Below are 17,215 nucleotides of genomic sequence, written 5' to 3' on the forward strand. Positions count from 1 at the left end.
AGGGGCTTGGGATGTAACTCAGTGGCAGAGTACCTATCTATCAAATATAAGACCCTGAGGTCAAGTCCCAGCACTGAACAGACCCAGAAAATAAGAATTAAGCACTGACATCAAGAAAGATGGAAAAAAATTAACCTCACCACCCCCACCATCAACAAAAAGGGGAACGTAAAAATGCAAAGCAGAAATGAGAAAAATGGATGAAGATAAAGGCAGAAATGAACAAAAGGGGAAAATTTAGAAACTGAGAAAAACGAAAGCTGGTATTTTGAAAGGACAAAATAGAAAACTCTCTCCTAAGGCTGCCAAAGACAAGAGAAAACGCAAACCACACAGAATGAAACCAAGGAATGTGTGCAACATCTTAAAGTGCTAAGACGTTATAATCTGAATATATCAACTGTTGAAAAACGTAAACAGAAGGGACGATCTTGCGTAGCAGTCACAAGTAGCACAGAAAACAAAGGCAGAAACAAAAATCGCCAGATAGAGCTTAGAGATCACCAGTGAGTCCCAGGGAGAGCCCAGGGAGTGGACTACCTGGCTTCACAGAGGCATAGTCAGCTTCTCAGCAGCCTTACATTATACAGGTTGATCTTCAACTAGAGACAAGGGGAGAGAGAAGATGCTGAAGCCATCTAATGATGGTGAGGTTAGTGTTAATTCAAAAATTAAGTAGTGATCATGTTTTCAAAATTAAGTGCCTGCCTCTTCTGAGCACATCTCCAAAACTATGTCCTATAAAAATATTAAATCAAATTGAGCAATGCCTGGGCTGGGGGCGTGGGGTGACCAATGAGGGTTTAGCAAAAAACGTGGAGTGAGCAGAGAAGGTGGATCATGGGAGGGACACTGAAGGGGGGGAAGGGGACAAAGAATACTGCATGTTGGAGTGGTTGGAATACTTCAAATATGGAGAACGTAGATTTAAACACACATGACTGAATGAGATGAAGGCAGAGGGGACGGTGTGGGGACTGCAAGGAGGGGACATGGATGTGTGTGGAAGATGAGCAAGGTACAATGACACACATGTGTGAAAATGTCACAGCAAAACCAATTGTTTTTTAACACTGAAAATTTTAACTTAAAGGATGCCTTCCATGAAACAAATCTATCCTTGTGATTTACCACCTGTGCATTAATTTTTCTGTCAGCTTGATACAATCTGGAGCCTCAATTAAGAAAACACCTCCATCTTGTAGGCCTGTGGGCAAGTCTGTAGGGCATTTTCTTGATTAGTGATTTATGGGGGGGGGTCCAGCCCACTGTGGGCACGCTGGACTAGTGATCATGTGTGGATAAGAAAGCAGGCTGAGCAAGCCACAGAGAGCAAGCCAGCAAGCAGCAACATGCTTGGCCTCTACGTCAGCGCCTGCTTCCAGGTTCCTGCTCTGACTTCCCTCAATGATGGACTGTAAGTAGTACACCAAAGCTGCCCTTTCTTCCTCAAGTTTTCTTTTGGTTATGGAGTTTATCACAGCAACAGAATGCAAAATAAGACAACGTATCAGTCAACTAGAGGATAAATCACACATTTATCTGAATTGGCTGCAGAAATACTTTGCCTGCTTGTTTTTTTTTTTTTTTTCAAATTAAAAATTTCAGAAACTTGATAAAAAGACACATACCAAGAGCCCATAAAAAGCACTATTCATAACAACTTACTTTTAAACTTAAAAAAAGAAAATCAAAGCTTTCTCACTGTCCTTGCTACCCGATTATGAAGGTATCATACGTCACTCTGGGATACACGTTCGGTATGCACCTAAAGGACAAGAAGGGAGAGTGATGTAATCCAGCCGAAGGGGAAAGGGATCACATGTACGCCCCATGGATGAGAAGAAAAAGGTGAATGGCATGGGGACTGTGGAGGGAGCCACCCTGATCACACAGGTGAAGGGACAGCTGTACTCGGGTGTTGATGAGGAAGGCCAGTGATGGATAGCCGGGTCTGGGTTCAGTTTCTTTTATACTGTATCTAGTTATTACACAACTGAGAAGCGAACATTAAGAGAAAAGCAATTTTCTTTAGAAATACTAACACTGAGCTATTGACTTGGTAGAATGCTGTCTCAAATTCTTTTCAGTCACTGGAGACACAGATTTACTGATCCACCAACATAGGCATGTAATTTACCATTAGTACGTAGTAACCGGGGCTACTGGAGTCCATGAGACAAAGAGAACTGAATTCAGAAGCCACTGATGCCAACCTTCAAGGACACAGTCAACCTGGGGCAAGAACAGACAGGAATCCTGTGGCAGGATTGACGATCGAAGAGGTTTTAAGTATTGCAGAGATCTCACAATCCAACACTGGAGAGTATTTAACAGATCTGCATAGTAAGAAATCCCTGTTGGGGCTGGGAAGATGCCTGGGCAGTAACGTGCCTGACATGTAAGCAGGAGGACCAGAAAAGACTGGGAACGATGGCATACACCTGTAATCCCAATGCAGAGGAGGAAGAAGCCAGGGCCATGCACAGGGGCTTGCCGACCAGGCAGTCTAGCTCAGTAGGTCCAGTGAGAGATCATGTCTCAAAAAATAAAAAGGTGGAGAGTGACTGAGGTTTGACGAAGACATCTAATGTTGAACTTTGGCCTCCACGTGCATGCACACCCATGGACACATATGAACACATATACACACACAGAAGTCCCTTCATGAGAGCAACTTACTTGAAGAAGGACACTATCTGCCTGAGGTAGAGAGCTGAGGAAGATTGGACCCTGTTAAAGCAACAGTAGCTGTAAAGCAGCTATCTAAGGTTCTCACTTAAGAAAAACACAAACACTTATGGCAGATGGGAAGGGGCTAGTTAACCAGGCAAAATCAGGAGAAAACAGAGGGTCAGGAGCCCAACATGGCCAAGAGGAGGCATGGCTCTTCCTATGAACAGGGAAGGGACACTCTTTACATCTCTGAGCATGTATGCCCTGGGAACGAAGTAAGTGCTTGTGCATGCGGAAAAGGAAGGAAGGAAGCAGTGAGGGGAAGAACGATGGATGCCTGACTCTAATCCCTGATCTTCACAGGCACCACCACGATCATCTCACAGAGAGACAGGAGCAGGCACTAGCACAAGGACAGGTTTTAGATGGCTATAGGAGAAAGCAGGAAACAACGATGACAGACAAGCTAAGACCTGTGGGGCTCAGTGAAGCCATATGCTACTCACTGGCAGAGGCACCAAGCCACCCAGCTCTTTCACATCTAAGAAGACACAGTGCCCTGACTTTGGCAGTGAGGGACTAGACTGGTTGAGAATTGTAAACTCAGCAAAACTGGAAACTTGGCGATTCCAACTGGGCAACACTACAAGGTGAGCAGAGGAAACGAGACCAATGACGGCAAAGAAATAGCTAAAGTAGCAAGTGACCTTTGAGAGTAAGAAGCCAAGGATGCTAACTCTGGAAACAGAGACAAAGGATCCAGGGTCAGAGGTGAACTCAAGAGTAAGGAGAGGTGAGAGGGCAGCAGCTGGCCCCCATGCCCAGCCCACCTTCTCTGCCTTCCTGTTCATCTCCAAACTACTTAGGGCTGACTTTTCCATGGCTTGACTGTCACCTGTAGCCCTCTCATTTATATATCTTGTGAGTTCCCTGTGCCAAATTAAATCTAAGTCCTCTGACTAGGTCACAGAGGTTACTTTAGCATCAGCCTACCCATCTGGCCATACCTCTCCACACACATGGTTCAACCTAACCGCTTACCTTTCTCCAAACATTTAATCCAGCTCAGTCAACAGTGACTACTCAGACTGCCTCCTTAGGGTCACCAGATTTAATGAAGAACACAGGATGTTCAGTGAAACTCGGAGTTCAGATAAACGAATAATTGTAATAGGATTATGTCTCATGAAAAATCTGGATTTCCTTGGCAACCCTATCCTCCACCCCCATCAACACATGTCAATCCCTCACCCGTCCCTTAATGTCACACTCAAATGCCATCTTCAGCATGACGTTTGTTCTGATCCTCTCAAAAGAGTATCCATCCCTTCCCTTCATTGAACATCAACTATGTACTGTGCTGAGGTGAAAACTGTAAAGACATCGTCCATATCTAAGGGACCCTCCAACTAGAGGAAGTCACAGGGAAGAGACAAGTGTCTGGCACCATGTGAGCAGAAAGAGGCAGACATCTTCCTCATCTTGGAAGCTGGGAACTACACCGTGGGAATCTGTGTTATGACAACTTCTAAGGAAAACCAGCTGACACTTGAAACTTAAAGCTCATAGTGGCTAAAATGTTTGCAGAAATTCTTTCAAAAATTGCTGTGGACAGTAGCTGGGGAGATAAAGCACCTATGGTGTAAAGACCAAAGCTTGGGTCTCAGAGCCCATATTAAAAGCTAGGCAGATCCGATTGTCGACTGTAATCCCAGCACTTGGGAAGCCGACAGGGGCCCCAGGGCAGGCTGCTTGCTGGAATGGGTGAGCTCTGGATTCAGTGAGAGCCTCAGCTCCATAAATAAAATGGAGAGTGATCAAGAAAACCCTGACACAGCCTCGGGCTTCCACACATAAACATGCACATTACTTGCACATCTGCACAGAAATTACTCAAGATGACTACATACATTTTTATAAATTCACTCTGGCTCTCTCAACTTCTGGTTTGGTTTGACTTATCCCACTTGGCCAGCTTTTTTAAAAAATACACTTATTATTTAAAATAACATGTAAGTCTTCAGCATATGCAAACGACAGCAGCCCAGGGAAGGACTACTAACTGTAGCTAGACTTGGAAGGCGAAGGTCATCTCCAGGTTGTCTAAGCAGCAAGCCACTCACCGAGCGCTGAGCCGCTATGAGGACCGCTAGAGTGCTCCGCCCTGGTGCTCCTGGGGCGCAGAAGGACAGCTGAACTTGGCTCCCCTTGATGGTGATGCCATCTGCCACCTGCTGAACCTCTTCAGCGTGCTCTGCAGTGCTATATTCAACCACTGCAAAGCCACCACCGTGACTTCCTTCATCCTGTGCAAGCTGATACCACACAGCACATTAAAAAGGAGATCCTAAAATTGATTTATGATCATTTGTTTACAAGTAATCATTTCGAAATTCAACAGCTAGGCCCTCAGCCTGTAATGGTGACAATATTAAATTTGTTCTCGAAGGTAAGGATTTCAATTCAATTTTTTCATCTTCTAACTTAACAGTCAACAGTCTCCTACTTATTATGAAATATATACACAATTAACAGATAATAAAAAAGATAGTTAAGTAATTATATTAAAGCTCTCTTCAAAACGTGACACCAGATTCATGGATAATGAAAACAGTGATTATATATCAATAAAAAGATGGTGTTATCAAATGACGACAGGTGGGAGGAGCCACAGTCAACTTCTACTTCAACGTATTAAGCAAATCTCAGGAATCTGGTCAAACTAAACAATAAATCTCATTTATGAAACTCATGCCTAGGTTTGATATTCCATCACTGGCAGCATAAAGCCTTCCCTTTCAAGTATGGGCTAACGAGCTACCACACATGGACCTGGGTCTACTTCTGTCACCCATCTATAGGAGTACACAGGACAACAGTAAAGTCCTGGCTCTACAGACAGGCATGAAGAGCAGAGGGAAGAAGGAATACATCACTATCATACAGCTGAGATTCAAACACATCTGAAGGATCTTAATAGGCTTACACCCTCCACGGTGACAGGTTGATAAAATCAAGCTTGCATCTTTGAGAAGTCACAAACACACAACCCTATTATCTGGGTTTTATAGTTTGTGTTAATATTACAAGTAAATACTTTGAGTCCTTCAGAATATTTTTGTTTCTTTATTTTAAAAGATTAACTTTTGACAGGTGGTGATGGTGCATGACTTTAATCGCAGCACTGGGGAGGTAGAGGCAGATGTACCTCTGCGAGTTCCAGGACATCCAGGGCTACACAGAGAAACCCTATCTCAAACAAACAAAAACAAACAGCGTAACTTTTACTTCATTGGTTTACTTAGGCTAAGTTTCCATTTTTCTCCCCTTCAAGATTTTTACTCCTTTAAACTCTCTTAAATTATTTTTTTTTCAAAAAGCTTTTTCCAAATGTGTAGGGCAAAGGAAAAATATCTACCTCTTCCAAGTATTCCTCTAAGAACTCAATTCCTCCTATAATTGAATCCAGATCTTCAGATCAGAGCTGATGAAGCCAGCTGTCCCTCTGGTCCCTTGACTGCAAGAGAGTTAGTCTCCAGTGTACCCTCTGATAGCTTACAGGGACAAGAACCTGGACGTGACAGACCCATGGGTAAGGAGCCATGGAGATGCCACCTTAATATACTTGTGAAGCTTTAAACCACTTCTGAAGTTGTTTCAGTGGAATGACATTCACTCTTACCTAAAGTGTTCCACCTGAAGGCTTCCTAAACCAATCTCTTTTAACCCACATCAGCAGAGTTGGAGTGGGACACTCTGCTCAATACCAGAACTACACAAAGAAGTTTCCATTCTTTTGATACATTTAGCAGGAGCTAAGGGTCACTCATGGGAACAGCAGAAACAGAGTTTAACACTGTACAGCTAGACAAGGTGATGTGTAAGGTTTCTGCTGACTCTTGGGCTCACAGTTCAGGTGCATGGCTTTGCCCTTCACGTGTGCTCTAAAGGCCTCTGATACGCCATGGAGAAGGAAGAATAGACATGGGATGACAGCACTATGTAACTCTTAGAGTTCAACAATATCAGGACATCACTAGACCAATCTGCTTCCAGTAACTGAGCAGGCTGGGTCAAAGGTTTATTGCAAAATATTCTAATTTTATACAAGTCTTGATTTCTTTAACGCTTTACTACTGGGACAGGAGGAGCAAAGATGTGAGAAAAAGCAAGATGGAGCCATTCATACTAAACTCTAAAATATGAGTAATGCAGCCTAATCTCACTCACATGCACAGTCTGGAAAGGACAATCTTCTAGAAAGCAGGGAGCAGACTGGCGTTCACCAGTGGATAATGGAGTCACCAATAGAAAAGTTTGTTACAAGGTATAAAATTTAAGTTAGATAGGAAAACCTAAGTTCAGGAGATAGATCACAAAATGTGCTCCCCTCCATGTGTGCACATTTCACAGAATCATGCTAGGCATAACAGATGCATATAAGTTTATCTGCCCATTTAAACATACACTCGTACATCAAATACACACACATGTGTACACACAAACCAACTCCAAAATTTCACTGCAATATGAGAATCTGACAACTATTGGGTGAGAGGAGAAAAGGAAGGGAGTTGAGACAGGAAACATGGACATAAAGGAAGGGAGCAAAAAGAAGGACATAAAGGAAACAAAGAGAACTAGTCTGTTGCTATCAGAAAGCTGCAAGGTGAGGCGTCACACAGCACGTCTCTGTGCAGTTATTAGGATGCAGTTACTGTGATGAAGTGCTTGGAAATCCTCACCAGGATGGCCAGGATCTTCTCTACATGCCTCCCCTATCACAGTCCCATTCAGACAGAAGTAGGCGATTCCCCTAACCTTTATCCAAGTTCGCTATTCTCCAGTAAGTCGCTCTTCATAGAGGACTGGCAAATATTTGTTCACTTGTCACTCTCACCTACCAAACTGTGAAGTGCTGAGTCCTGCATGGCCATGTGGAAGGTACAGATGACACAGTTCCCAACCCTGGAGCAGAGAAAGCTGGACATGGGCCTCCACAAGTGCTGATAGTTGCTAGGCATAAGACTTGTTTATAAAATAATGAATGTAATTTACTTTATGTTCCTCCTTCAAGAAATATTTTCCCTGTTACGGTTATTGGGGAATGCCTTCTCTGTCGAGGTTAATGACTCCATGATAATCAGAGACACCTCGAGTCTGGGAGGTGAAGAAATGTCTTAATTCCTTAGCAAAACGGTTAATGCTATGACCTTCAGGATAGCCCTTAAGGCTATGGGGAAGAACTCTAAAAACATGAGTTCAAAAATAGATAAAACAGGATTTTTCAACTATGCAAAATATAAGGATACAATATGAATTACATGAGGGGCTTCACAGACCTAAAAAAATAAATAAATAAAGGCAGCTGCACTATGAGCCAGCTTGTCAAAAGATATTAAGAAAGGAGAAGAGATTTGGGGAGTAGTGATTGCAAGGTAAGATCCCACCCAGCTAAGTTTATTGTTTGTGCTTACAAAGGCAGACAGATTCCTGAGTTCAAGGTCAGAGAGAGTTTACTCCCAGGCATGGTGGGAATGTTGCTCTCAGAGTGAGATCCCACCCAGCTAGCTTATTGTCTGTGCTTACAAAGTCAAGCAGATTACTGAATTCATTTACCATGTTAAAAAATTTTACTTGGTGCCTTTTCCTAAGAATCAAGGGGCTAAGTTCATAAAATGTTGATTTAAGGAATAATCAAAAGGGAACCTGAAGTAAACGACTGAATCGATATGAAAATAAAAGACTGGGCTTTTGTCTGCAAGAGAAAGGTACCCAGAAAGAACTGCTTAGAGAGTGAACACAGCTCTTTTAGAATTTTTCTAGCAGGATTTCTGACTTTAGTCAGAACACCCTGAAAGATATCCTAGAGACTGTTACAGCTCTTTTAGAATTTCTCTAGCAGGATTTCTGACTTTGGTTGGAAAACCTAGAATTTTTCAGGCTAGAGCTGAGCTGTCTGGAGATCCCTGGAGAGCTGTCTCGAGCAGAATATAAGCCTGTACCCACAACTGATTTTGAGTCGTTCTTTAGCTGCTCCCAAACATCCCTTCCTAAGAGCTGCAACCAAGCCGAGGCTGGTCCCTGGAAGTGGAGCACTGAGATACAGTGCTCTACTCTATTTCTGATATAACTTAGCACTGGCCCAGCTCAGAGACAGTGGTCAACATAACTTGGAGAAAAGAATGGGCTAATGGATGAATGGCTAAACAACTCAGGGAATGACAAGGGGAATAAGTAATGGATTTGCTCTGACGTAGTGAACCAAAGCAACAGAGTTCAGACCATCAACAGAAGGAGATGACTTAAAATCTCCTTAGAGTCCTCATTATAGGCTGGAGCAGAATCAAGACTGCCGCTATGATGTTCCGATGAATACGAGAGATTAACAGGATATAGATATAGGGACCGATCAAATACAAATGCAAGTATTCTTAGGTATATCAAATCGGCTCTTAAAAAATACATACCTGGCAAAACACAGGTTTATGGATACTGGAAAAAAGTTGCAAGAGCTCTTCTGAATCGCTGTAGTCACTGGGGAGTTTATCTATACAAAGGCACTTAGAATGGATGAGCTCCGAGGCCAGGAGATTAACATCCATCCACTGTGCGAAGAGTGCCGAGGCTCCCATCTGCCTGCCCAGTAGCTCCAGTCTGGCCTTGGCAGCAAAGTCCTTTTTCATGTACTCAACAAACCCGTAGCCTTTGGAGTGGCCAGTAACTTCACTGTAGACCAAAAAACATCTCTCGATGTTGCCATAGGCACGGACAAGTTCTTCAAACTCTTCTAACGTGAAGGAGACGGGCAGGTTGGTGATGCACAACAGAGCGTCTGTGGGCTGCAGCTGCACCGTCAACTCTCTGCCTCGGAAAGAAAACTGATGAAACCTCTGAATTGCACTCTGCGCTTGCTCCCCGTTCAATAAGGTAACAAAAGCTGCAAGACAACAGAGGGATTGGCAAGGTTTGAGGTCAGTCCTTTCCTTGTCTTGTGCTGTGACCCATAGTCTATACAAATGTATGTATCTTCTCCTAAAACAAAGTCATCACAAAATATACCCTATCATGTGTAATGCCCCCTCCCACCCCATTCCACTTTTTGAGACAGTCTCTCGCCATCTAGCTCCTGTTGGCCTGGAACTCACTATACAGACCAAGCTAGCTACAAACTCAGAGATCCAACTGCCTCTGCCTCCAGAGTATACACCACACCTTGACCTGCAATATACTCGATTCTTTTATTGTTTAGAAACTGCTTTTCTCTCACTCGTGTGTATGTGTGTGTGTGTGTTGTACATGTATGTATGCAGATTGTAGGTAGGCAGGCATGTGAGTGCACATAGTAGCCAGAGGAGGGCGTCAGTGTCCTCTGTCACTCTCTACCTAATCCCTTTGAGATGGACTCTCTCCTCTCAGCCCAGAGTTGTTTTCTTAGCAAAGCTGCAGCCAGCAAGTAAAAGGGCAGGGCAGGGCAGCAAGGGAGGCCGAGTACACTGAAGACTGGAGATGCAATCTTAGCTAGGAAGGCAGTGGCTTCTAGAAGCTACTGTATCCCTCTGGTCAGTCCTACTCAGAGCTGACCTTACGGGAGCATGTGAGACATGCCTGGCTTGGTATGTGGGTGCTGGGATTCAAACTCAGGTCCTTGTGATTGTTCAGAACACATTCTTAACCACTGAGCCATCCATCCCTCCACCCTGATTTTCCAATTCTAATTTACTTTTTTTTTTTAATGCTGATGCTCCACTAGACCAATTTCATGGCCAGTTGCTCAAATAAAAAGCTTGGTAATTATATTAGGAATTCCACTATAAGCGCCACCCTATTCTGAGGGATTTTGTTTGTGGTTGCATTTTCTAACACACAAATTTGAACTCCCTCAAAAACAATGTAAAGTTTTATGAAGCCTTTATAAAAATCCTCAATGAAGTTAAAATGAGGTTACAAGATCTTTTCCCCCAGAAAGATCTCAAAGACCTTTATAGACCTGAAAAAACTGAAAGTACAGTCAAAGATGCCAAAATGCCTGAAGGAAACCAGCTTTTCCGCATCCTTTTCATATCATTAAGATCAATTAAGACAGTGACATGGCTCAGCAATGCCAACCCTGATGAGCAAGTTCATCCCAGGACCCGGACAGTAGGAGAAGAGACAACAGTGGACAACTGCCACAGTGGTCTTTTGGTCACATGTGCATGCGTGCACGTACACACACGTACACATACACATATACAACACTAAATCAGTGTAATTTTTAAAAAGGATATAATAATAGAACCAGATTGGCTAGCGTCAAAGAACCCATGAATGTATATAATGCCATATACAATTTCGATAAATAACAGCAAATGAAAAGATAACACGATTCTGAGCTTGGATAAGTGTTTTAACCTTAAATCCAGATCAACAATTTGAAAAGCTACCTAAGCTATTTCAGCATCAAATGTAAGAAATAAAATGTAAGAAATAAAAAACATGACATAGTTGGCTGGGGACACAACTAGAATCTCAGCACACATGAGACAGAGACAGGGGACCATAAATTCAGGGCCACTCTGGGCTGCATAGTTGGAACAGGGAAACCTTGCCTCAAAAAAAAAAAATGACACATGTGAGTTGTAAATCAATGAAATATAATGATTCATATTAGAATTAAATTTTAGCTATATTAATTTATCTGTTTTCACTAACGAACATAAGTATTTTAAGAACTTTTGTAAGAAATCCCCAAAGCCTCTAATTAAAATACCACAGAACAATCTACAAATCACAAGGGAGCTGCTCTCCAAAAGTGCCCCGTCTCCTTAGGGAGCACAGTGGGACAGCTTGTAAGCACTTACTTCCCCCAGATTCAAACAGAGCAGAGTCCTAATGTGGTTCAGAGCAAATGCACATGGGTGAGGAAGGGAGAATCGCACAGGTCGGTCTTGGTGACCATGTAGCTCTCAGACTGTGAGCATTGTACCTCTCTGACATTTAAAGCAACAAGGTTTCTACTGTGCTCTCTCCACATGCCAAGGACAGTTCCACATCTAAGTCTGCCAACAGGGGAGCAAGATCAGCTCTGCCATCTTCATTGAGAGAATTAACTCTCCATTTCCAATATCATTTGTTTTAGAGGTTGGTTTGTTTTGGGTTTTACTAACTATTTTGTTGTTGCTGTTGTGATAAAATGACCTAACAAATACACTTGTCTTAGCTAGGCTTACACCATGACCACTGAAGTAAGTCAGGACAGGAACTCAAACAGGGCAGAAATTTGGACCCAGGAGACAGATGCCATGGAGAAGTGCTGCTTATTGGCTTGCTCAGCCTGCTTTCTTATAGCTCACCATGACAGGCTGGCCCTTCACCATTCATCTCGAAGAAAACGCTCTTCAGGCCTGTCTGCTGCCTGATCTTATGAAGGCATTTTCTCAAGTGAGGTTCCCTCCTCTCAGATGACTTTAGCTTGTGTCAAATCATCTTGAAACTACCCAGTACAACTGACCCCTTCTCAACCTGACACACAACCATGTCACTGTTAAGTCACAGCTTTTTTTGTTGTTGTTCATTACCAACATCACATATGGTGATGGTACACTTCTTTAATCCCAACACTCTGGAGGGAGAGGCAAATAGATCTCTAGGTTCCAGGCCACCTGGTCTACAGAGCAAGCTCCAGGTCAGCTAGTGCTACAAGGAAAAACTCTGTATCAAAAACAAACAAAACCAAACAAAAAGACATCACAATATAAAACATTGTAACAACTTAAAAAGTCCCGAAGTATTACAAATTTAAAGACTTTAAAAAGTTTTCTCTTAAAAAGTATCCAAAAGTATTCAGAAGACTTTTGAAACCCAAAGTCTCAGTAAAATTCTAAAATCTCTTTTTAAGAAGCTTAAAGTCTCTCGACTAGTGGCTCCTGTAAAATAAAAAATAAATTAAATGCTTTCTTACTTCAAGAAGGAAGAAGCAGGGCACAGTCAGTCTGAACAAGGCAAAACCAAATCTCCAATTGTGTAAATAACTGCACTCCTCCAGGAGGCTTGGGTCACTTCGCCAGCTCTGCCCTCTGCAGCACACACAACTTGTCTTCTATGGCTGGGCAGACTCCACTCCGCCACCACTGCTACTATTAGTGATCATCTCATGGCAATGGCATCTCCAAAATGCTGGGGTCTTACTGCAACTGAGCTGCGTTTTCACCAATAGCCTCCCCTGGGGTCTATTCATGGTGCCCAGCTTCAACTTTTCTCCATGACTCCTTTGATCCTGGGCCTTCAACTGCCACTGAGGCTTCACCTTCACCAATGGTGTCTTCTGGTCTCTCACAGTGCCAAGCCTCAGCTGTTCTTCATGCCTTCAAAACCATTTCCACCTGTGCGACTCTTAAACACTACCAAGTTCAGCTGCCAGCACAAGATACAACCCAGCTTCTATGTGCTAACTCTCAGGAAACACTTCTCAGAAGGTTTCACCTGTGATGCTGGTCGCAATCACTGCTAGTTTCTCAGCACCAGCCAAACAGCATCAATTGTCCCAGGAAAGCAAACATTTACTTCTGTGGGTCTGGTCTCTGGTTAATCACTGCCGACTCTTCAGTCCCAGCTTCCAGAACCACAGAATATTAACTCAAAATGCAACATGCCAGATAATCTTTAAGTAATTCTCAAACTTCCCTCTGGAACTTCCCAAGGCAGGCCTCCATCATCTGCATTGCTCTTAGCATCTAAGGTTCCACAAAACCAAGCTTTGAACACTTAGTGGCTGCTCTCGTCCAAAGTTCCAAAGTCCTTCCACAATCCCACACAAAACAACATGGTCATGTCTGTCACAGCAATATCCCACTGTCCTGGTACCAATTTCTGTCTTAAGAGTTTCTATTGCTGTGGTCAAACACCATGACGAAAAGAAAGATGGCGAGGAAAGGGTTTATTCAGCTTACAGTTCCATTCTGAAGTCCATCACTGAAGGAAGCTAGGACAGGAATGCAAACAGGACAAGACAAGTTGATCCAGAGGCCATGAATGGGTACTAGATACTGGCTTGATCATACTGGTTTGCGCAGACTGCTTTCTTATAGAACCCAGGTCCACCTGTATAAGTGGTACCACCCACAATAGGCTGGTCCCTCCCCCATCAATCACTGATTTTAAAAATACCCTACAGGCTTGCCTACAGCACAATCTTATGGAGGAATTTTCTTAATTGAGGCTATCTCCTCTCAGATGACTATAGCTTGTGTCAAGTTCACATAAAACTAGCCAGCATACAACCTAAAGAAAGGAAGTTGTATTTGGGCTCACAGCTTGGGTGTCCAGCTTGTCATGGTGGGGAAGTTCTGGTGGCAAGAACTTGAGGCAGCTGGTCTACAACATCCAGTCAGGAAGCAGAGAGTAACCAAAGCTGGTGCTCACTTTCTCCTGTGTATAAAGTCCAGACTCACAGGCACGCCCACTACAGGTTCTATGCCTCCACAGCCCAACCAGGCTCACTTGTAGCACTAACTCTTTTTCCTAAAACACATACACAACCATTTTATAAATACAGGATGAGTTCTACAATGGCCCATGAAATCATGCGCTTAGGCTGAAGTGCTGGGGAACCTGAAGTGGCTGACCGTCGTCCCTTTACGTTCCCTATGTCTGCACAGTTGTTGAGCTCACCTTCCACTCCTTTTTGCCACACCTTCCTCTGCTCACACGTGAAAGGTAGCAAGGGCCTTCCTGGCAGAATACTCACGGGGGCAGCCAAATTCAGATATCCAAAAGCTCCAAGCCTCCCTGTTCTCACCCTATCAAGCCGTTCCTACTTACTAGTATGTCTAGCTACAGGGTAGGCCCTGTTGTTCAACGTTGAGCTCACATTCCAACTGGGGACACAAGACATTCAAACGAGAGTTAACCAATGTGGGGTTTCCAACTCAGAAGTGGCAGGGGGCTGTGAGACCAATCAAACTGGTCCAAGTAATTGATTCTGAGGGCATCGAGCACCCGCTGGCACTGAAGTCCTCCCCTGAAGGAACACATGCCACACCCACTAGCATTTAAAGAGACAAATCATGTGACCTTTCAAGACTTCTAGGAAGGACAACAAAAGAGTATCTCATGCCCAAAAGAACCTGGAACAATTTAGGGGTGATCATGCCAAACTGGAAACAGATTCCTGAGTGCTTCCTCCAGGTGGAGAATGCAAAATGGTGGGAACTGGAGTTTCTCCGTATTTTGGAGGCTTTTCCTAGGGTTTTTATTGTTGTTGTTGTGGTTTTTAACTCAGTAATAAACATTGGGGCTTTAGCTCTACTCCTTGGGGGCAATGCTTGGATCAAACCCATTTCCTTGCACATGCTAGGCAAGTGCTCCACACGGAGCTGTAGTCCCAGTCCCCAGGTACCATCTGCATTGAAGTACACATGTACACAGTGGCTTTAACATCATCCATGCTGTGTTTAACCATCTCAAAAACTGCTCATCAACACTTATAAATCATATGCCCATAAAAGAACTGAGTTCTGATCTCAAAGATATGAAACTAATACTCAGAAAAACTAAGCAAGCTTCCTACTTTGTCCAACTAAAGGTCAAGCTACACACACAGTGGGTCTGCAGAAGCCAGTAACATTGGATGGAAGTATGCCACACCCCTGAAGAACACTTGGTAACACATAACATTCAACATTCATGGTTAAAAAATCACGAAGCTCCAGTTACACTGAATTTGTTTACTGGTTAAGTTCAGGACATTCACAAAGTAACCAGTGAGTCACACTGATGGGACTTTACACTTAGGAACCCCACAGCTGACAGAGACTAGAGCTCAGTGTCAAAATGCTTGCCAGCACCTGTGAAGGTCGTGAGTTCAATCCCCAGCACCAGAAGTCAGTTCAACATGAAAAGACAGTGAGCTTTCCTGCTCTATAATACATGCAAAATGAAAGTGAGGCCAAGGGCTTGGAAGGGACTCTCACCTGTTCGTTTATTCCTGTCCACATAGCAATACTTTAGCTCATAGTCCTGTAATAACTCATGAACCTCCTGAAAGACACAAAGCCAGGAAAACTCAGTAAGTACATCAATTGGTTAGTGGTTAGTGGATGACCCAGCTTGACTGCTACCCTCCCACATCACTCACACCACACACACACACTCGTGTGCGTGCACACACACACAGAGCTATCCCCTGATACATATGCCCACCCTCCAGACATACCCCATATTCCAGTCAAACAGAGCATTAACTACTCACGTGAACATGCACCTCATTCTGTACTTCAGCTCACACCTCTAGCACGGAGTTAACTAGTCACAAAAGCTGCCCAGGCCACCTGAGGTCACACTGAAATCCCACCTCCATTGCTCTTCTGGGAAGCTTTTCCTAACAACTTGCCACAGAACGTGCCCTCATTCAGCAATCACCATCAATGTCTGGATTCATGCCTCTCATGGAAATAAATATATATTAAATCATTCCACATGCTATGGTTTAGGCAAGAAACTCACCTATAAATGCATGTAACAAGCATGGAGAATAAACAAATGTGGATTTTATATATTTTTTGATAAGTAAATTATAAATTTTTAATCTATAAGTTAAATTTAAATGAAATGTTTTTATAAAAACAAAGTAAAAGAAACAGGTTGAAGTCATCTCCTCTTGGCTCCTCACAGCATACAATGGACAAACTTACTTTATACATTTAGGGTTTGCCTGCATCACTTTACATGAGGTTGGCATTAAGAATACACATCAAAATGAATAGAATTTGTTTGGAATTAGAACTTGTTTGAAATTTTTCTGCATGCTTTCCTTGAGACAGGGTCTCACTATGTAACTCTGACCAGGGGCTTGTGTTTCCTGGCTGGACACAAATCGAATAATTCTTTTGTTGTTGTTGTTGTTTTGGGTTGTTCTGTTTTTTTCAAGACAGGGTTTCTCTGTGTAGTCCTGGCTGTCCTGGAACTCACTCTGTAGACCAGGCTGGCCTCGAACTCAGAAATCCACCTGCCTCTGCCTCCCAAGTGCTGGGATTAAAGGCGTGCGCCACCACTGCCCAGCTCAAGTCGAATAATTCTTGAGAGACACAAAGGACTTGAACTTATCATATAGGCAGGCATTTTGACCCCACACCCGAAGTGACAAGCAATCCATTCTAGGTAACAAGTACATGTGAGAAAAAAGTTGATATCAGTGCTAAAGTGTTTAATCATGAATTCTTACTACTGCAATTACCATGATTAGTTCTACTCCAGCTATTAGTGGGTAGAAGGAACCAGACTGACTAATACAAAAAATCAGAAAACAAGGGACTAAGCAGATTGTCAGAGAACTGTGAGGAGCAGAGTTTGGACACCCAGAACCCACATAAAAGATGGCAGGTGGCAGCCGCCTGTAATTCTAGCACTCAGGAGACAGAGACAGAATCCCTGAGGCAAACTGGCTAGCTAGCCTAGCAAACTCTGAGTTCAATGAGACATGAAAGACTCTGTCTTGACAGAGTGTGAAGGAATCAAGGGAAGACACATGATACCAACTTTGGTCCTCCACACATGTATT

At 43.3% G+C, this 17,215-nt stretch overlaps 1 protein-coding gene and 2 non-coding genes across 3 annotated transcripts in view; 2 read left to right on the forward strand and 1 right to left on the reverse strand.

Moving 5' to 3' along the window:
• The window catches only part of Raver2 (ribonucleoprotein, PTB binding 2), a 79,884-nt gene that overhangs the window by 37,238 nt on the left and 25,431 nt on the right, over positions 1-17,215 (reverse strand). Inside the window, exons 2-4 of the mRNA XM_028778757.1 lie at positions 15,630-15,696; positions 9,147-9,616; positions 4,800-4,991 (exon numbers count right to left, since the gene is read on the reverse strand). Of these exons, the coding sequence (XP_028634590.1) occupies positions 4,800-4,991; positions 9,147-9,616; positions 15,630-15,696 (729 nt within the window). The remainder of the gene's footprint in view (positions 1-4,799; positions 4,992-9,146; positions 9,617-15,629; positions 15,697-17,215) is intronic.
• Positions 8,471-8,533, forward strand: LOC114630571. Its single transcript, XR_003712840.1, has one exon. It is a non-coding gene; the product is annotated as a U7 small nuclear RNA (small nuclear RNA).
• LOC114630569 lies at positions 8,548-8,609 on the forward strand. Its single transcript, XR_003712839.1, has one exon. It is a non-coding gene; the product is annotated as a U7 small nuclear RNA (small nuclear RNA).

This window comes from Grammomys surdaster, unplaced genomic scaffold (genome assembly GCF_004785775.1).
Source record: "Grammomys surdaster isolate TR1022 unplaced genomic scaffold, NIH_TR_1.0 341, whole genome shotgun sequence".
NCBI lineage: Eukaryota > Metazoa > Chordata > Mammalia > Rodentia > Muridae > Grammomys > Grammomys surdaster.